General features: G+C 34.9%; 1 protein-coding gene across 15 annotated transcripts in view; it reads left to right on the top strand.

Annotated features, from left to right (window-relative positions):
* The window catches only part of ADGRL3 (adhesion G protein-coupled receptor L3), an 815,688-nt gene that overhangs the window by 723,946 nt on the left and 70,040 nt on the right, over positions 1–21,702 (top strand). For all 15 annotated transcript variants that reach the window (XM_034671746.1, XM_034671747.1, XM_034671744.1 and 12 more), the window contains 4 exons: positions 78–287; positions 3,079–3,299; positions 17,407–17,473; positions 19,396–19,487. In XM_034671746.1, the coding sequence (XP_034527637.1) occupies positions 78–287; positions 3,079–3,299; positions 17,407–17,473; positions 19,396–19,487 (590 nt within the window). The remainder of the gene's footprint in view (positions 1–77; positions 288–3,078; positions 3,300–17,406; positions 17,474–19,395; positions 19,488–21,702) is intronic.

The raw sequence follows: 21,702 nt of genomic DNA, 5'->3' as shown, positions 1-21,702 counted from the left end.
ATGAACCCAGGTCCTCATAAGACTTCATATTTTGTTTTGCATAACTGCAACTTACGGCTTTTCTGTTGTATTTCCAGCACAGTGATGCGGTCCATGACCTTCTTCTGGATGTGATCACATGGGTTGGAATTTTGCTGTCCCTTGTCTGTCTCCTGATTTGCATCTTCACATTTTGCTTTTTCCGCGGGCTCCAGAGCGACCGTAATACCATCCACAAGAACCTCTGCATCAGCCTTTTTGTAGCTGAACTGCTCTTCCTGATCGGGATCAACCGAACTGACCAACCGGTAAGCAGCCTACGCGGATACTAGGAAAAAACATCTCCATTCCGAGCTCTCCAGTACTCGAAATAGTCTTGTTTGAAAGTATCCTCTCTTCCAGTTGTCTAAGATACTTATTAGTTTTCAGATCTTGTAACATTTTCCCCATTTTTTTTCTTTTTAACCCCATGAATGTTAGGGCTGTGTGATTGTACATTTCTTGAGAAATTTTGTTCACAGCCTTGCCTTTCTCAAGAACTGTGTCTCCTCATTAGTTTGTGAGTGTGTTTGTTTTGTTTTGTTTTTATCAGAGCAGAAAATTGAGGAAAGTTAAGTAAAATCATTTGGGGGAATGGAAAGATATCTTTTTTAATAGATATAATTGTTATTTTTCAAAGTTCATCACATACTTTTTTTAGAGTTTATTTTTTTTAGTAATCTCTATACCCAAAGTGGGGCTCAAACCCACAACCCCGAGATCAAGAGTTACGTGCTTTTCCGACTTAGCCAGCCAGGCACCCCTATAATATACTTTTTTAAAAAACAGTTTATATCATATTTAAAACTTCATGTCTAAAATTAGTTTTTCTAATTGACATACTTGGAAAATAGTTCGAACTATAGGTCATTTTTAGGATTTATAAACTCTTCCCAAATTTTGTATGACACATTATATTTGCACAAGTTCAGTTTACATCTTTAATGTCAGCTTTGTACTTTGCTACAAACTACATGTAGTCATATCAGAAAATAAAGAAGAGGAGGAAAAGGAAGGAAGTAGGGAAAGAAAGGGGGGAAGGAGCGGCACTGGCCAACTGCTTTTGATAAAACCAAACAGAAAATATGAATAACAGATAGTTTCTAATTACTCAACAGACTCTATGCCTACTTATACTTTTTGTGAGGCCCGTTCTATTTACTTAAGATTCATGCACATAGTACACGTTTGGTCTCATGACTAAAACTGTAATTGAAAAGAAAACTTCCATTTTTTAGAAGATGTGTAGGCATAATAAATAATTGATTCATTTATGCTGTTCTCTGGTATGTGTCCATAAGTATGGAGTACTTTACAATAAAAATGCAGTTGGATTCATGTTTGTGATTACACATTCATGATTAATGGCTGTAAAGGGTACAATTATGGTGATTATATTTTTAATTGGTTATCATATACAAATGTGACAGCTTTTCCCATAAATGCATACATATGAATAAGCAATCAAAGAGCACATTTCTTTTCCCAAAAAAGTAAAGCCTTCTGATAACAAAAATTAATAGTTGAAGTTCTAACTCTAAAAAACAAGAAATGGAAAACTGTGTTATTTTCCAAGAAGAGATAATTTCATTCTCTTGTTAACCTGCAATTCAAATGCTGTGTGATTTCTTTTCATTTAGAAACCTTATTTTTACTTTTGTTTCCTGATATTCATATGGTATGATAAACTTTCCCACATGTTGCGTACTGCACAAAACTAAATTCCGACAGTAGCATAGAGAACAAAGATTGATATGAAAATTTGGAGTAGAGTGCATCTTAGCTCAGCTTGTCTTTCTTCTTGTTCCTGGATAGGTGTCTTCTTCCTGACTTTTAGGTCAGGGGATTAGGCTCTGCTTTCTCTCTAGCCTGCTGACACTGGACGTCCTCATCTCCCTTCATTGTCATCTCTCTAACTCAATGAAACTGACCTGCCCTTTGTCTCTTTCTCAAGGATCATACTCATTGAATCCATTATAATCTGATAATGTCTATAAATGTGTTGCCCTTTTCTAGTAGGAGATACAGATTTTAGTTAGGATTTGGTTTTTTTAAAGATTTGTTTATTTGAGAGAGAGCGTGAACCCTCGTGGTGGGGGGAGGTGGGACAGAGGGAGAAGGAGATAGAATCCTAAGCAGACTCCATGCTGAGCATGGAGCCCCATCAGGCTTGACCCCACAACTCCAGAGACCACGACCTGAGGCGAAACCAAGAGTCAGACGCCTAACTGACTACTCCACCCACATACCCCTAGGATTTCTTAAATAAAAAATAAAGACCCCCACTTCCCCAAGGAGTGAGAATTTCAGAACTGATGTAAGAAAATTAATATATGGTCAGATAAACTTGTAGTGCCTTAGAAAATATGCCAAAATAAGGATGAACTGTCTTTTTTGACCAAGCTTGTCTAGCCCACCATTTCATACAATAACAGAAAAATAAATGAATGAATGAATGAAGAAAGACGAACGAACTCTGGAACCTTTTATTTTATTTTATATTAACCAGACCTACTTTTACACTTTGCAGCATGAACTTCCCAATGCCACCTTAAATCTTTCATGAAACCAGGCAGGGAAGAAATACACCAGCAAATAATAATAATGAAGTAATGATCCCATCACAAAATACTGTAATTATTATATATTTTTTAACTTTAAGAGCTTTTATTCTCCTTGGTTTTAATGTTTCTTTTTCATTTACAATTGAAGAACTTAATGATAGAACACACATGATTATGGCCAAGAAAAAGAATGCATGAGATGTTATATTTAAAACTTTAGACTAATCTCAGCAATAATAAAAAATTAATGAAAATTAATGCTAATAATGTTTCCTTATTATCCTATGCTGTAAGCCATTATTAATAAAATGTTAAATGTGGTTTTGAAAGATAGGTTGTATTTAATTCAGTTTTAATATCTGAATTTTAAGAATCTTGTCTAGATTCTTCTTTTTCAGACCTCTTACCGCAGTCTTGATAAATGCTTATTTTGATGTAACGGTCGTTGAGAATATTTCGTTCGGTTGTTACTGGAGGCCTTTGTTCCCTTCCCTAGATTGCCTGTGCCGTTTTCGCTGCCCTCCTACACTTCTTCTTCCTGGCCGCCTTCACCTGGATGTTCCTGGAGGGAGTGCAGCTCTACATCATGCTGGTGGAGGTTTTCGAGAGCGAGCATTCGCGGAGGAAATACTTCTACCTGGTGGGCTATGGGATGCCCGCGCTCATCGTGGCTGTGTCAGCCGCGGTAGACTACCGGAGTTACGGAACAGATAAAGTGTGAGTTTATCGTTTCTTTCCTTTTCTACCCTCTCTTTTGACATCTAGTTGAAATAAACGCTTTGGATTTTCTTGAACGCTAAGGTCTTTATACACCTCACAGCAATAAATGATTGAACTGGAGAAGCAACTGGGGATAATTCAGTTCATGGTTATACTTTTGTTGTGATACAGAAAGAGAAAAAATCCTGAGATTCAGTAGGATGCTGTTTAAAACAGCTTAATTTTCCCACAGCTACATCAGAGCCTTGAGTAATTTTAAGAAGACGATCGCTTTAATATCTTTCAGAGCATTGAGACATTTGTCACATGAAGAACTAGCTATGTCAGAAAGTGTGTATTCAGAGGACAGCATAGTCCCTGATATTAATGGCTTCTCTTCTTCCTGACCTGTCAGTTCTAGTCACTGGAAAGAAATTTATACCATTAACAGAAAGAGAAACAATAGGAGCAGGGGTGGCTTGGTTTTTTCTAGGTGGGTATTGGGTTGTAGTGACGAATGTTATGCTTAGTATACACTCAGATTGGTGACACATACATGTAGGGATGTCCAGAATACCAGAAAGGAATTCAATAAAAAATATTTCTGTAATCCACATCAATATAACAGTTGGCATCCTGAGAATGAATGAAAGTTTCAATAGAAAAAGATTAGAAAGAAGACCAAGATAGAACTCTGATGAATACCCACGTTGAGGACATAGTTTGAGGTGGGAAAATAAAAGTAGAGAAAGACAAGAGTTGACCAGAACCTTAAAAGAGAATGAGAAGGCCATTTCAAGATGGTGTTTCAGAACATCATCTGTGGTGTTCTCTATCAAAGATAATTCAAGTAGGATAAGCACTGAGGAAAAGTTATTCGTACTTTGCAACAATTATTTTGACAGTGCTGGAAGCAGAAGCTAAATTGGAAGATTCAGAGAGATAAGGCAATAACAAGAAAGGAGATTCTTAAAGTAATACCTATACCCTGAAAAAGTTCGAGAAATAATGACGAGATTAACTTGTGGTTACAGTAATGAAGAAGAATTTTAAAAATGAAGTCCGAGGTATGTCTAGGAGTGGGAAGAATCAATTTGGTAGGAGGAGATTAATAGAGGGAAAATATCTTATGCCTCATTTGTATTTAATATAGAGAGAGGCCAAATGAGAGGGAAAGGTTCTAGAGGGATAGAAAGGCCTAAGATTATACATAAGATTAAGAAAACCTTGATTTAATACAGGAAGTGGCTTTGCAATTCGCCTAGTCTAAGACGTTAATTTTACAGATGAGGAAATCAAGGACCGGGTGAATTAAATGCCTTGCCCATGGTTATAGAGCTAGATAGTAGGAGATGCATGATAAAATACATCAGACTTATTTCCACTAAACTAGGAATGTTTTGGTAAAAGTAAAATGACCCCTCTTTTCTGAGATGAGTGTGAAGGAATGAACAGATAAGATGAGTTTCGAAGTGGAACAACGTTTCCATCAGGTAGAAGGAGCTGACTTTTGCTAAGTGAATAGGTGAGGTCACATTGAGAGGACAGGAGATTTGAAAAGTCTTGAAAAGAGCGCTATGGAAAATGTGTTAAGGAGCCAATTAGACATTAATAAAAAAGATTTCCAAGGAGTAGTGAAGGCTCAGATGAAGTTAGATAACATCAATTTGTACAGAAGTTAATAAGCCAAATTTCATGACTTTCCACGAGCAGTCAGCAGCCTGAATATGCTGGCAATAAAGCAGCTCACTTCCCAGAAGAGAGGATTCATAAGGAGGGAAGACAAGCAGAAGCATTACTGGGGCATAAAGTGGAATATATGTCGGTTCAGAGGCACCAACAATACGGTTGAAAGAAGACCATCTCACTTCTGCTGAATTTTTTCTTTCTTGAGTACAGGGAAAACTATAAAAGGCCATTTGACTAAACTAACAATAGTAATTATTTTTTAATCCGACCTTTATGAATCGTGGTCAAATCTGAGTTCATTTTGTGGGTCCCAGTGACAACTGTGGAACAAATTAGGATTGGATAAAAACATTAGAAGTGTTGCCTCTGAAGACCTCTTAGGTGAGGGGAAATTAGGTGGATCAGATTTTTTTGTTTAAATAACACCTTTATTGACATAATTCACGTACCATAAAATTCACTCTTTCAAAGTGTACACTTCAGTAGTTTTTAATACATTCACAGTGTTATGCACCTATCAGCACCGTCTCATTTTAAAACATTTTCATCACCTTAAAAAGAAACCCACTAGCATTCATTCCCCTTAGGTAATAGGATTTTACGTTTTAATTAATGCATATCCCCTCTAAGATATTAAATTGACTGATATAGTTATTGTGGCCTTCTACTATTCAAATATTGTTCTTCTGTAATTCCATTTTGCTCTCTTGCAACCTGATTTGCTTTTATTTTATGTGTTGTTTTTTTTCTTTTTAGATACTTGCAAATTTCCCTGTTACTAAACTGACTCAAACTCGTTTGCTTTGCATTTTAATCATTTACTTTGAGACAGATATTTTCTGGATAGTAGGAATCTATCTTTCCTTAGAATCAATAATATGTAGTCTCTTGTGACTGTTCAAGCTTTGGCCATCATTGCTTTAATTTCCTGCACCATGACTGGAAGCTCTCATTTACTGACATTATTACTGTGTGGGAATAGAGGCTAATTTACTTCCCAGGCACTGATTTAAAATAAGCCTTCATAATAGTTCAGTTCCACAATTATGATTTTTCCCAACACAAAGAGCAACAAAGCTGATATAGAGAAAAGGGAGGATAGATGAAAGAGGGAAAGAAAAGAATATGGAAAATTGCTTTAAAATTCTATCACAGGCAGGCACAGAGTGTTTAGTGTCTCATTTGTACAATTTAAAGAAATCGTCCACAGAGAAACCTTCCAGAATACATGGAAAAAATGTTTATCTTCTACCCTTTGGGAATGCATCCAATCCGGGGTCTATTTTACCCATTGAAGAAGTAGGTGTGGAAAAAGAAACATTATTCAAGCATTTGTATTTACTTGAGAAGCTGAAATAAACAGATCTTGTTTTGCATCAGGAGTTTAATCAAGATATCTTCTCAAAGAAAAATAGAAACAATGAATTTTTACATAACTCGACGGATTTCTACATATAGAATTCTATATCTTGTTCCTTGTTATCCAATCTGTCTTTGTTGTGACAATTTCTTTTTTTTTTTAATTTTATTTTATTATATTATGTTAATCACCATACAGTACATCCCCAGATTCCGATGTAAAGTTTGATGCTTCATTAGTTGCGTATAACACCCAGTGCACCATGCAATACGTGCCCTCCTTACTACCCATCACCAGTCTATCCCATTCCCCCACCCCCTCCCCTCTGAAGTCTTCAGTTTGTTTCTCATAGTCCATAGTCTCTCATGTTTCATTCCCCCTTCTGATTACCCCCCTTTTCTTTATCCCTTTCTTCCCCTACCGATCATCCTAGTTCTTATGTTCCATAGATGAGAGAAATCATATGATAATTGTCTTTCTCTGCTTGACTTATTTCACTTAGCATTATCTCCTCCAGTGCCGTCCATGTTGCAGCAAATGTTGAGAATTCGTTCTTTCTGATAGCTGAGTAATATTCCATTGTATATATGGACCACAGCTTCTTAATCCAGTCATCTGTTGAAGGGCATCTCGGCTCCTTCCATGATTTGGCTATTGTGGACAATGCAGCTATGAACATTGGGGTGCATATGGCCCTTCTCTTTACTACGTCTGTATCTTTGGGGTAAACACCCAGTAGTGCAATGGCTGGGTCATAGGGTAGTTCAATTTTTAACTTTTTAAGGGACCTCCACACTGTTTTCCAGAGTGGCTGTACCAACTTGCATTCCCACCAACAATGTAGGAGGGATCCCCTTTCTCCACATCCTCTCCAACAATTGTTGTTTCTTGCCTTGTCTATCTTTGCCATTCTAACTGGCGTAAGGTGGTATCTCAGTGTGGTTTTGATTTGAATTTCCCTGATGGCTAATGATTTTGAACATTTTTTCATGTGTCTGTTAGCCATTTGTATGTCTTCATTGGAAAAGTGTCTGTTCATATCTTCTGCCCATTTTATGATTTGTTTATTTGTTTCTCGTGTATTGAGTTTGAGAAGTTCTTTGTAGATCTTGGATACCAGTCCTTTATCTGTGGTGTCCTTTGCAAATATATTCTCCCATTCCGTGGGCTGTCTCTTAGTTTTTTTGACTGTTTCCTTGGCTGTGCAGAAGCTCTTTATCCTGATAAAGTCCCATAAGTTCATTTTATCTTTTATTTCTCTTGCCTTTGGCGATGTGTCGTGAAAAAGGTTGCTCTGGCCGATGTCATAGAAGTTGTTGCCTATGTTCTCCTCTAGAATTTTGATGGATTCCTGTCTCACATTGAGGTCTTTCATCCATTTGGAGTTTATTTTTGTGTATGGTGTGAGAGAGTGGTCAAGTTTCATTCTTTTGCATGTAGCTGTCCAATTTTCCCAGCACCATTTATTGAAGAGACTGTCTTTTTTCCACCGGATGTTTTTTCCTGCTTTATCAAAGATTAGTTGTGACAATTTCTGTTACTATTGTTGATGGCTTTGATTTGACTTCGGATGGATGGCCTTCCTGACTCCCTGTTCATCTCATGACTTTTTCTCATGTAAATCTATCTCAAATTGTGCTGTTGTTTTTTGTTTGTTTGCCAGTGTTACCTTCTTATATGCTACATTGATTTTTTTTAATACAAATATATAAAGTCCACAGTCTTAAATAAACTGGAATTAGCCAGAATTCAGACATATTTTTAGCCCTTTCTGTAAATTCTTATTTAGCTCAATACAATGAATTTTCATGTCTTAGAAATCTATTTCACTTATTTTTGGAACTTTGTTATTATTAAAATTTTACTTCAGTTCCAACCACTTAGAGTACCTCTAGAATACAACCATTGAATATATATTATAGTAATCCAAGTAATAATAAACATTCTTCCCTTTTCTTTCCTCTTAATGTACTTAATTATATTTCATTATACTGACAATGAGGTTTTATTGCTGAAACCTTTAATAATAATAATAGCTTACAATTCTAAAAAGTAGAGAATCATATCAATGGTAGGAGATAAAATTAGAAATAAATTAGTTTTGTAGGTTAAAAACTAACTTTGATACAGATAGTTGTAACTATCATATTCCATCTGGCTGATGGATTATGATGTTTTTCTCTGAAATTTTAGGTTTGTTGAACTGATTATTATGTACAAAACACATACACACAAAGCACACATAATCTGATTTTGAGAAGTTGCTTAGTTTGCCATCAATTTGCAGTGCTTGTAAGAGAATTTTATTATTTTCTGACGTTTAATCAAATCTTTTTATCTGTGCTGACATTATCTCAAGAATGTACTTAGAATTACATTTAGTCACAATAACTGGACATTTAAAAAATTAGATTAGAAGACCAGTACAATCATTAAAAAAAAAAAAAACTCAGCCAGTGGACCACAGTTCTAAATTGCACTGTTAACAATGGGCATTTATTCAGTTTTATCTCTGTTTTTGTACCTTCTCTTAGTCTCTCTTAACTCTTGCACACTCAGTGAAGCCACCCAATAAATGATACTGTCGGAAGATAAAAGCTGGCATTGACTTAGCAATAATTTAAACATTGCTGATTTAGAAATTCTGTGCAAGGTATTTTTATTTTATGACCTGAAACTAATTAGTTCATGTAAACTTTAATTACCTCAATATTGCCCAAAAAATGCAAACTGTTTTAATAGTTAATTTTTTTAAAGAGAAAATCACATTTATAGTTTATACCACTTTCCTCACAATCCAAGTATACAATGGGAAAAGGAGTGGTTAAAATGATGGGTAGATTGGAAAAGGATTAGGAGCAGGTTCCAGGAGGAGGGAGGGCTCTGGAAAGGAGTGAAGCCCAGGGAATAGCCCAAGACTTAAAAATATGGGCTTGAAAATTTGTAAGGGGTTTCCAAAAGATGTCAATTAGGTCATAAACATTTATAATGAATCAGAACATCCTGAGTACTAGAAGCATAACCGAGGTCTTAAAAATAATTGAAATCAAATTTTATGATCTGAAAATTATTATAAATCATCTATTAAGTCTTATATTTGTCTCCCTAGCTCACTAGTTTAAGAACAACTCTAGGGGCACCTGGGTGGCACAACGGTTAAGCGTCTGCCTTCGGCTCAGGGCGTGATCCCGGCGTTACGGGATCGAGCCCCACATCAGGCTCCTCCGCTATGGGCCTGCTTCTTCCTCTCCCACTCCCCCTGCTTGTGTTCCCTCTCTCGCTGGCTGTCTCTATCTCTGTCAAATAAACAAATAAAATCTTTAAAAAAAAAAAAAAAAGAACAACTCTAAAAGAAGTAGTGTCTCCTCTGCTAGTTAAAATCCACCCCTCCCCGCCCCGGTTTCTTATTTTCACTTCATTATTCAGCCAGTATAATCATTGGGTAGAAAAGTGATTATTGATTTTTTTTAAAATACCAGATTATAGTATTATTCAAGAAGGAGCCTAGCCAAAGAACGTTGAACTTGATAGGGGGGACCTGCCTGGCTCAGTCAGAGCTTGAGACTCTTGATCTTAAGGCCATGAGTTCCAGCCCCACATCGGGGGTAGAGTTTACTTAAAGAAACAAACAAACACATTGAACTTGATAGTATCTGCAAGTTATATGCACATCATGTTTAATATGTTTCACAATTTTGAAGCACTTCAACCCGCTCACAGGATATTATATATTAATTTGGAGTAGTTCTCTCAAGCATGTTATTATATGTTGTAAAATATTCCCACTTGTGATATTTCATTGACATGAAGCATCCACCTTACTGAACATATTATTACCTTGATTTTAGGTTGGCCAGTGGGAAATAGGATAGATAACAAAGAAGTATTTTTCATTAACATATATCAAGATAATTATTCATTATGTGTGTGGAGAATACTATTTATGTCTATATATTATTTTATTAAAGGCCAAGAGCCTGATTTATGTGTATGTGGATTAGAGATTGACAGCTTGTCATGTCATCATTTCATCACCTAGGAACCCTATGATTAGGCATAAATTTATTGGGGGTTGAGCATAAACTTTTCTATTAAGGAGTTGGCCATACCAGAACTATATAAGAGAACATCTGGATTGCTGTCCTGTTATTTACAAAATGTGATTAAATGTTGGCCCTGAAGTCAGATGTTGGTCTTAAGTTCATATTGGAACCAAAGAAGTATGATAACTTCCACATCTAGACATCCCTTTGTATCATAACTCCACCCTCAAGAAGGTTACAATAAAAAAAGACAGATAATAACATAAGTTGATGAAGATGTGGACAAATTAGAATCCCCGCATATTGCTAGTGGCAATGTAAAATTGTGTAGCTAGATATTTTGGAAAACAGTTTGACAGATCTTCAAAATGCTAACCACAGTTATTATGGTTAATTCCAGTAATTCCACTTCTAGGTATTTACCCAAGAGAAATGAAAACCTAGGTTCATTCAAAAACTTGTATATGAGCAGAATTATTTATATTGTCCAAAGAGTGGAACCACTTTGTCTAGCAATTGATGAAAAGATAAACAAAATGTGATATATCTCTGATGGAATATTATTTGGAAATGAAAATGAATGAAGTATTGATGTGTGCTACAAGATGATCAGCCCATAAAAACATCATGTTAAATGAATGAATCCGGTCATAAAAGACTGTACATTGTATGATCCCATTTATATAAAACATCCAGAACAGATAAATCTTTAGAGAGGAAAAAGTATAGTGGTTGCTAGGACTGGGGAGAGGGTAGGGAAGCCATTGGGAGTGAATTTGGTAGAGACAGTGAGGAGTGACTTTAGGTGGATACAAGGTTTCGTTTCGGTGCCATGACAGTATTCTAAAATTAGATTACAGTGATAATTTTACAACTTTTAAATAGACTAAAACCCATCAAATTGTATATTTAAATGGATGATTTATAATATACAAATTATATTGCAATAAATCTGCTTAAAAATACTAAAATTTTTACTAACTTATCAAGAGATGACTTTATATTTTAAAAGATCAAGTATTTTTACATGAGATATGTTTCAACAATCTGTGCTTTCTGTTCAGCATATAAATTTCTCATCTACTCACTGAGAATTTATAAATGTCAACAAAACTAGAACTTTTACTTATTCTATAACTCGTATCTTTTTTTTTCTTTGAGAAACACATAGTAGCGCCAGGGACTTTGGAATCAGGTAGACTAGGATAAAATTTGGCTCAACTAATTATTAGTCATGTGGCTATGGGCAAGTCACTTAGTTTCCTGATTCTCATTTTCTAACCTATAATGTGGCAGTTATTATGTAAACACCTTGCAAAACTATTACAAAGTTTGAGAATATGTGTTTTTGTATATATGAGTAAATACATATGTGTATGTGTGTGTGCATATATATGTATATATATCTAACCAAGCATACATGTAAAGTATCTGGCATATATAAACATTTATTAAATTAGAACTATTATTATTACTGGTACTCTCATTTGGCTGATCCAAATGAAAGACTACAAACTTTATGATTAACAACATTGTTTTAATTGTAAAATAAATTGTATTAAAAGCATCCATTTATAGAGTACTGATTACAGTTCTTATGCTGCTGCCTCTATCAATTTAAGCAATGTGGGACTTTGGGGATTATTCCAACATTTAGTATTAATAAATTAAAATAGTGCTTTTCTAACCTTTGTAGTTCACCATAAAAATGTAGGATATATTTTGCTGAAGAAATAATGAAAAACTTATTTTTTAAAAAAATAACATATTGGGGACATGAAGACAACATAACCTGCATTTTATGTATTAGATTTGGTTTTGAATTCTAAGATCCAAAACTATGGCTGAACCACAAATGCTAGTCTTGACTACCACTGGTCACACTCCACTCCTGCATCGCTCTGCCAGTACAGATTATTTCAAGATTAGATGCATGAGTGTGCAGTAATGAAAATGGCACTAAAAGAACCTAACAGACATATTACACAGTAAGCTTAGAACTAGAGTTATTATGTTTGAAGTATATATTTGTCCCTTTTCCTCTTCTCTTCCTTTTTTCTTGTCCCAATTCTCTTTCTTCTTTTCTCTCTCAATCTTGCCAGATACATGTAGTAGAAATATAAAGAGATCTGCATATGTTACAGAGAAAACAAAGATTATGCATTATATAAACTCTCATAAACAACCTAATATAATATAATTTATGGCGGAGTAGTAGCCAAAGATTGTTGACTGGCTACATTTAATACTCACCAAGGATGGTTCGGTCTGAGACTTAGGATCCTAAAGAAAATGAAGCAAACACCATTGTTAACTTATGTTATTTCAGAAAACTGGTGAATAGTCAGATATCTACTTTGATAAGAGTGAATTAAACAGGCAACAAAAATACAATGTCCCAAAGCATTTTAATGGCGCTGTATTAAACATGCTAATTGGAATAGGAAACTACACTCTGGTAATGTTACTGTTATCTAAAACCATTGTAAAACATAGGTTTTAGGTGGCATTTATATATATTTGGTAATTGGCTTTATCAATTTTCTAAATACAGAATCATATGTTTTTAAAATGATGAAAATAAAATGTTGAGTAGTTTAAGAGTAGAGGAGAATAAGCTTTAGAAGTATGGCTTTCGGTTGTCCTATTTTGAGAAATTAAGTTGTTACATTATTTTATTTTTCTCTTTTCTTAGTAAACATGAAAGTGGTACTTTCTGGATTGGTAACTGACATTTTTGTGGAAGACAGATCCAGATATCAACACGTTATTATTTAATTTGCAATAATGTTTCTTAGACTTTGGAAGACAATAATTCTGGAAGAGAATAATATGTCCTTGTGGATTAGCACCAGTTCCTTAGAATATTAAAACAGTGAGCTTGTATTAATGTTGTAAGACTTCATCAAATATATAACAATATATGTTGCTTTTGCAATTTGAAAAAAAAGCTACAAAAAAGAGAATTTTTGCGACATCTTTATATTTAGGCAAATGAGAAAAAAAGTCAAGGCTTATGATATATGACAAGTACTCCTTTGGATTCCAAAATATATTTGTTCTTTTAAGATTTTTCAGTATTACTTCAAATAAGCATGTAGTAAGGTTAGAATGTACTTATTTTTCAACTGCAAGTTCTCTCTTTTGTTACAGTGCTGCTATAAACATACTTTATAAATTATATTCATGTGACTGAATTTCATTTAAAAAAGAAATTGACTTATCTTAAAAATTAACAAGTATGGTCTATTAAAATTAATGATTTCACAAATTAAATGTTGCTTAGTGGATGAAAGCAATTTTCGGATAAATTATATTCTTCAATAGCAGGTCTCTCTGGCCATTTGCAAACTGGAACTTTATTGGGCTTAGTGTAATAAGTTGTTCTTCTAGCATTTGTCTCCTCTTAAGCAGTGCATTTTCACTATATCCAAGTGACATTGAATGGCCTAGACTTCTAGAATACCGTGATGTGGGATATATATGTCCACGCATGTGATAAATACCACACATAATTTACTCTGTTTTACCTTCAAGCCAGGGTGAATTATTTCAGCATTGGCACAGGGACCTCAGGGCAGGAATCATGCAAACTTTTAAGGTAGTTAATGGGAAAGAGAGGAACTATAGAAAGCTCTGAGAAAGCCAGCATGTGGCCAAAAACAACAGCAGGTATGGCCATATGGCAATAGAATTAGAAAAGGGATTTTTGCCACACTGCTTTCCAGAAGATAGTCAAGCCAAGCAGCTCTCGTGAAGGGATGATTTACTCAGTACATTTTAAGTGTTTCATATTGCCTCTTACACTGTTCAACTCCAAAGGGAACTTAAATCTATTATACCAAATAGATATCGAAGCGTTTTCTTAAAAAATAAAAAAATAATAACTTCTAAAGTAATTTCAGTTCCACATTTAAAGATCATTGTGCCAGAAGCACATTTATTTCCAACTAAGCATTTGCTGAAACTGTTTTCAAAAAAATAAAGCTTCGTAAGGCTAAAATTTAATAACATTATTTTATTTTAACAACACATTTGGTGAAATTATGTAACATTTAAAAATCCCCTACCTAGTCTAAGGCACTCTGTAATAATATAATTTAAATTATTTGTGTGAGAAGCCCTTAACCTGTAGAATAACATTTTTCAGAAGTTCTTGAAGCACATTTTCCTTTAAAAAGAATTTGCTGAAAATGTGTTTTACTTCTCAGATGAGCTCTCTGTTTGACCTACAAAGGAACAGGGGCTATACTAGTAACGGTCATTTTAAAATTTATTATTAGTATTTTATCATGTTATAATTTCAGCAGCATTCTTGGAGTGTGTGTGTGTGTGTGTGTGTGTGTGTGTGTGTGTGTTTAATCTGGTAAAATGTCTATGCTTTGTCTTTTATTGTTCTTATCCTGAGGGCAAATATTGACTTTGTTAAGAACCAAGAGAGATGTGTGAACATTTCCCCTGCTCTGGTCTTCCCCTCCACACATACACACACCTTGATTAGGATGATAACAAACTGACCTAGGGTCAGCATGGAGATAATGTTCATATTTCAAACTTGAATTTTCTAATTTGTTTCTGCTTATTGGCAGCACCACACTTTCACTTTCCATGACCACATTTTGGAACAGCAGACCAATAAGAAGATAACTACTCAAAGTAATAACTAATAGTTTAAGTACGGATTTCTTCCCTAATAGCATTTCTTTCAGATAGGATTATTATGTACATCTTGAATAAAGAGAAATCATCTACATAAAAAATGTAAACTTACAGTTTCTTTTTGGAGTACAAATATTATATTTCTATTGAAATTAGTTTACATATATTTAGTAGAAGAAAGATTTTGTTGTTTTTAAAATTGTTTTCTTCGGGGTATATGGTTTTGTTTTGCCTAAGATTCTAGGTTTTAACCTTTTTTTTTTTTAAAGATTTTACTTATTTATTTGACAGAGAGGGAGACAGCCAGCGAGAGAGGGAACACAAGTGGGGAGAGGGAGAGGAAGAAGCTGGCTCCCAGCGGAGCAGGGAGCTCAATGCAGGGCTCAATCCCAGGACCCTGGGATCATGCCCTGAGCCGAAGGCAGACACTTAATGACCAAGCCACCCAGGTGCCCCTAGGTTTTAACCTTTTTTTAAAAAAAATTAAGTTACAGAAAAGTATAAAGAAAAACATAAACATCACTGCCTCTATCACTCAGATGTTAAGCTACTGCATTTTGTCATGTGGCTTCCAGTAATTATTAAAGTAAAACATATGTTTAAACCCTTTTGGTCCACTTTTAGTCCTTCCACTCTCATGTGAGAGGCAACCACTAACATGAGCTTGATTTTTTTCCCCTTTCAATTAAAAAAAATTACATGTGTATCTGTCAAAAATATGAGTATTATTTTAAATATACAGCTTGAACAGCTATGAATGAATCCTGACCCCCGTGCAATCCAAAATCTGCATTTAACTTTTGATCCCCACCCAAAACTTAACTACTAATAGCTTACAATTGATCAGACAAAAGCCTTACCAATAATATCAATGGTCGATTAGCATATATTTTGTATGTTATATGTATTATGTGCTATATTCTTACAATAAAGTAAGCTAGTGAAAACAAAATATTATTAAGAAAATCCGGGGCGCCTGAGTGGCTCAGTCAGTTAAGCATCTGCCTTTGGCTCAGGTCGTGATCCTGGGGTCCTGGGATGGAGCCCTGCATAGTAGGACTCCCTGCTCAGCAGGGAGTCTGCTTCTTCCTCTCCCTCTGCCCTGCCACCTCGTGCTCTTTCTCTCACCCTGCTCTCTCTCTCTCAAATAAGTAAATCAAATCTTAAAAAGAAAGAAGAAAGAAAGAAAGAAAAAGAAAATCCTAAGGAAGAGAAAATACACTTACAGTACTGTACTGTATTTATTGGGAAAAAATCCGCATATAAGTGGACCCATACCATTCAAACCCGTGTGGTCCAAGGGTCAACTATGTGTTCAAAGGTACATGGCATAGATACAACATTTCATCATATGAAGAGAAAACATTTTATTGATTCATACCTCTACTGATGGATATTGATAAGTTCCTTTCTTCATAGCGCCTCTGGTATTCCATTAATCCTGAGGTTTAAGTAACATTTTCACAACAATCAAGAGGTATTTATGTACTTTGGATTTGCAGTTTTAGACCACTTAGCAAACCACTCTTGAATATTTTCCACTGGAGATGTTTTCTTTTTTAATTATGCCTCAAATAGAGCAAAATGGCAAATAATTCAAGATATGGTTTTTAACATCAAATGTCATTTGTTCAAAATTTACATTCATCTTTCTCGTAACCAGTCACTTCCATTTTGTCTTCCTGTCATCCTGAAGCATGAAAATGTAATTTCCCAGAGGCTTTAAGAAGTGGGAGAGTATTAAATGTAACTGAAATTAAGTGATTAATAATTTACTTTTGGGTCATGAATCAACTTCACGGGATGCTGAGGACCATTTGTAGCCCCAGAAGCACTGGCAGTAACAATGCACTTTTTAAGACTCAAGAACTCTCAAAGGTTGGCTGCCCAACCTAATTAAACTTCAATCTTCTGATACCAAATTTATTTCTTCTTTGTACTGAATTTCCTCAGATCTTCTTGACAGGAAAATGTCACTTTCCCTGACAGCTGATAGACAGGTTATGTAGCACCATAATTGGAGAGAAAAGGATAGCTTAAAGCAACTCGATTTAATGGCGATGTGTATGGCTTTTTCTCTCTTTCTTTTCCTTTTTTTCCCCTCAGGTTTCTATGACAGACACAAAAGTCCTTAGCAAATAGGCCTAGTGCCATTTTTTCCCTGCTTCCTCCAGGGGTAATTATCTTACTCCATCAATAGTGCTGTCAGAAATTGGGCACATAATTCAGCATTTAAATGAACAAGCAATGTAATATTTCCTGTCTCCCAGTGGAATGCTTTGCAGTTCACATTCGTCTCTGTCACTCACTCACTCTTGATGTATGTCCCTTACCCAGTCCTTGAATGCCTTCTCTCCCTTGTGTTTCATTGCAGATGTTGGCTCCGACTTGACACCTACTTCATTTGGAGCTTTATAGGACCAGCGACCTTGATAATTATGGTAAGAACTCCTCATTAACTATGTGTTTCCCAGGTCAAGAGCTAAAACTTCCATGATCCCTGCACTATCTTTGATTGACATAGATTATTTTGGGGAAAGCATCTACTTATCTGACCCTATAAAACTCAGGCAATTAGACACTCATTATAGTCTACTTTTCTATTGTAAAATACTTAATCAAAAATGTTGGAGAAGAAAACAGCCTTATCTCCCATAAGCCATTTGGTTTTGTAGGTTTTTGAACAACGATGACTTCAAGTTTCATAGCAGTATATTTCCTTTCTTTTTCATTTGGTTAATTTGAATTATGAATGGAATTGGAAATTGGAAATACAGCACTATACCTTCCTATTCCTTCCAGTTTTGTTTTTTATAAAGACCTCAAAAACTTTAAAATCCAAAAATGTTTCACTTGAGAATGGCACAAATAAGTTTAACAAGCATTCTGGAATCATACTTCCTTTTGTATTTTTAGGTGCATAATGTCTTGATTTCACTATATCAATTACTTATCCTAATTTAGTTTCTATTTTTGGTATTATTATTTATGTACTCATAATTTTATAATATAAAGTTGTTCTCCATTTTTTTAAATAAAATGGCTTCTTGATTTTGAAGCAGATATATTTTAGAATTCAGGAAGTTTTCAGACTTTACAAAGGTAATATGATACATGTATTGCCTGTTATATAATATTCCTTATAGAAAATAAGCAGTTGCCCAAAATCAAACACATCAGCCAATACTCACAGTAGGGAGTATTGGTAATAATTCAACAGTAGGGAGTATCGATAATAATTCAACAGAAAAACAAATTGGAAAAGCAGGACAAGTGGAATAAAGACAGAAGAGCCTTATGCCAGTACAAATCAGGTTATCCCACCTAATGGGTTTAGTTAAGGTTAGGCTTTTTGTCCACTCAATGAATTTTTTAAAACTTTCACTTTTCAAACTTTTTGGATTTGATAAAGGATTATAGAAACGTATTATTGAGAGAACTTCAGTAGGGCTTATAATTGGATTTTTCTAGTCCCCACCAATCCTAAATTTTGGAACATATAAACAAACCAGGTCACAAAGGGCACTTCAGTAGGTGGTTTTCTATACAGTTTACATATATGTGATATATGGAATTCACACTGGAACTTTTTGTTTTAAGTCCTGTGCCCTCTCTGCTTCCAGTGACAAGACAGTGTCACTGAGGGTTTCCTGGACTTCAATCCTAGTTTGTTGTAGCATTGGAATTAACCATCATTTTATAATCCTTTTGATCTAGCTAATCAAGAATGCATTGATTTTGGGGCGCCTGGGTGGCACAGCGGTTAAGCGTCTGCCTTCGGCTCAGGGCGTGATCCCGGCGTTCCGGGATCGAGCCCCACGTCAGGCTCCTCTGCTGGGAGCCTGCTTCTTCCTCTCCCACTCCCCCTGCTTGTGTTCCCTCTCTCACTGACTGTCTCTATCTCTGTCAAATAAATCAATAAAAAAAACTTAAAAAAAAAAAAAGAATGCATTGATTTTAGTATTTATGATTTTGTAACATAGCATTTCAAAATATATCCCTAACAACAAATGCGGGGCCATGTTCAGATGGTAGAAATAGGAACACACCTGTATGTATATTTTTTAAACATATACTTGGCTTTGAGTTGCTTTACAATTTCCACAGCATCATTCCAACTCCTGCTGATTTTGTATTTGTGTGTATTTTTGGCAGAATAGTGCTTTGTAACTCATTGGTATCCCAATTCCCTAAAGTAGCTTCTTGCCTTTACTGAAACACTAGGCAATCATCTATGATCAAGTTCCTTTATAACTGTAGTGAGAGCTAATTTCCCAGAACAACTCATCTGTTATGGAGAACAGACTTCCTTTTTTTTCTTATATTCCAGTTATGCTACATAACAGTACTTTTTACATTCCAGCTTAATGTAATCTTCCTTGGGATTGCTCTATATAAAATGTTTCATCATACCGCCATTCTGAAACCTGAATCGGGCTGCCTTGATAATATCAAGTAAGTGACTTTTCTTTTTATTTTCTTTAGCCAACCTAACTTTGGTACTCTAAATTATCCTTTTAATTCTACCGAAATCTTGTGACAAAATGAAGGGGATCAGTATGTTGTCTTTGCTGAATAAGATTGTTTATTGACTGTTGAATGACTTGATCTGCCTGATCAAGTATAATGAAGCTGTGCCTTCAAAAAAACTTTTCCCCCTAAACTCTGATCTGCAACATGATAAGTTTTTAATATGTACATTTATGTATTTTGTCCTGAAAGCAAATACAAAGTTTCTGCAGACTTGTTTCTTGGAGCAATAACCTTATGTGTCCCCGACACTCCATCTCCCCCTCAGATGGTGGCACCATCAAGTACTAAAAGGGAGATTTTCCACCATAGGAGAGGAGTCCCAAGATTATTAATCCGGGCATTTGTAGAGGAGCTCTTAAACAGCTGCGCTCCTCTCCTTCTGAGAGAGGAAGAGAAAACACAGGTCCCTGGTGTAAAATGCTGTGGTATATAAATTTATGGCTCTAGGCTTTTGCCCCCTTTGAAATGTTAACGTTTCCCTCCTGGGAGGTCAATCACTCCAAAAGTCTCTCCCTATCTATTCAGCCATCTTTCAACTTCCAAGGTTTGTCCTTTAACCCAAATTCTGTTTTTCTATGCTCAGAAACCCCTTGCCATGCAGAGATATGAAAATACTCACATTCCTTTTCACACTAGTAGCACTTTTGTATACACACAAAGAAGCTATTTACATTTTCTGAAAAGAAAAATAGCTCCTCCATATAACCAAAAATTTTATCTTGTTCCTTCAGAGTCTGTGATATTTGAGAAAGATAGTAATGTGGAGATGTACGTTAATCATTTATATATTATATATTACATTGCAATTTGTATGTAATTTGCCTATGCTATGTATTAACTTGGTTAAATGTTATCTAAATGAATGTACTTTCAGAAGTTTCATGAGGTCACCTGTAACTTTTGAACATTCTTCTTGAACTACCTCAGATAGCAGCTATGTCACCCATTTTCCATCTTTACATTTAGCTCCTGACATAGTTCCTTGCCCATAGTAGGCCCTTAATGAATGTTTATAGGATAAAGCAATACATTAAAGACTCCAGTGACAAAAGTGTATCCACATGAAGTGGTTAATTTTCTTGAAGCAATCATCTGTCTAACTTAATCGAAAAGGATAAGTAAGAAATTAGAAATAATAATGTAATGGAGCAAACTAGGAATTATCTACTATAAGTAGTCGACTTTTTTAATTCTTAATGTTACTTAGTTGAGGTAATAGTCATTGCTTTGTTGAATTATGTACAATTAGACTGCCCTTCTACACGCAGTATTAGTTCCTTGGACTATCTTTTCCTAATGAAATTGAATTTGGATAAATAAATAAATAGGCATATAAAATATGTTTTCTCTGTCTTTTCATACTTTTACTCCTTTTAGTGTAAATTACAACATCTTTGTATCTATTATTTTATAGTATAAAGCAAAATGCAAGTAATACTTTATTACCCTTTATATTATGTTTTTAAAGTACTATCAGCAGTAAACACTTTGATATTTAATAACAGCTTTTATAATGTTAAATATCAGGAAAAAAAGGTCTTGTACTTAGTACAGTCACATATTTTAAAAGATAAATTCGTATTTATTCATATATATTTCTTTAAGTGATATGGGTCGAATCTTTATGATGTTTAAAAAAGCAAACACATGAAAGGCAATAATTCATGTAATGACATTGATGGCATTAAGCTTTACATTACAAAGTAAAGGAAAGCCTTTGAGGAAATCTTGATTTAAATTGTGTCCAAACTGATTTATAGTTTAGATAGCCTTTGGGAAGTTTATTTAAACTTGCTGTGCCTTTCTGACTTCTTTAAAATGGGTATGGTAGTGGGGCACCAGGCTGACTCAGTTAGTAGAACATATGACTCTTGATCTCAAGGTTGTGAGTTCAAGCCCCACACTGGGCTCAGAGCTTACTTAAAAATAAAGGTATTAACTATTTTTAAAAACTAAAAATGAAATAAAAAGGGTATAATAATGAAATACCCAACCTTGAAATGAGCAGAAGAATATATATGGCCTTTGATGATTTTTTTTTTTTTTAGAGAGTCAATAAAGCAAGGAGAGAAATTAAGTAGTTGTCAGAAAGGGTGGTTTCAAAATGGAAGAAACATGAATACGGACATGCTGATGA

Source organism: Ailuropoda melanoleuca, chromosome 11 (assembly GCF_002007445.2).
Source record: "Ailuropoda melanoleuca isolate Jingjing chromosome 11, ASM200744v2, whole genome shotgun sequence".
Classification (NCBI taxonomy): domain Eukaryota; kingdom Metazoa; phylum Chordata; class Mammalia; order Carnivora; family Ursidae; genus Ailuropoda; species Ailuropoda melanoleuca.
The sequence above is the reverse complement of the archived record's forward strand: the minus strand, read 5'-3'. Positions and strand labels throughout refer to the sequence as shown.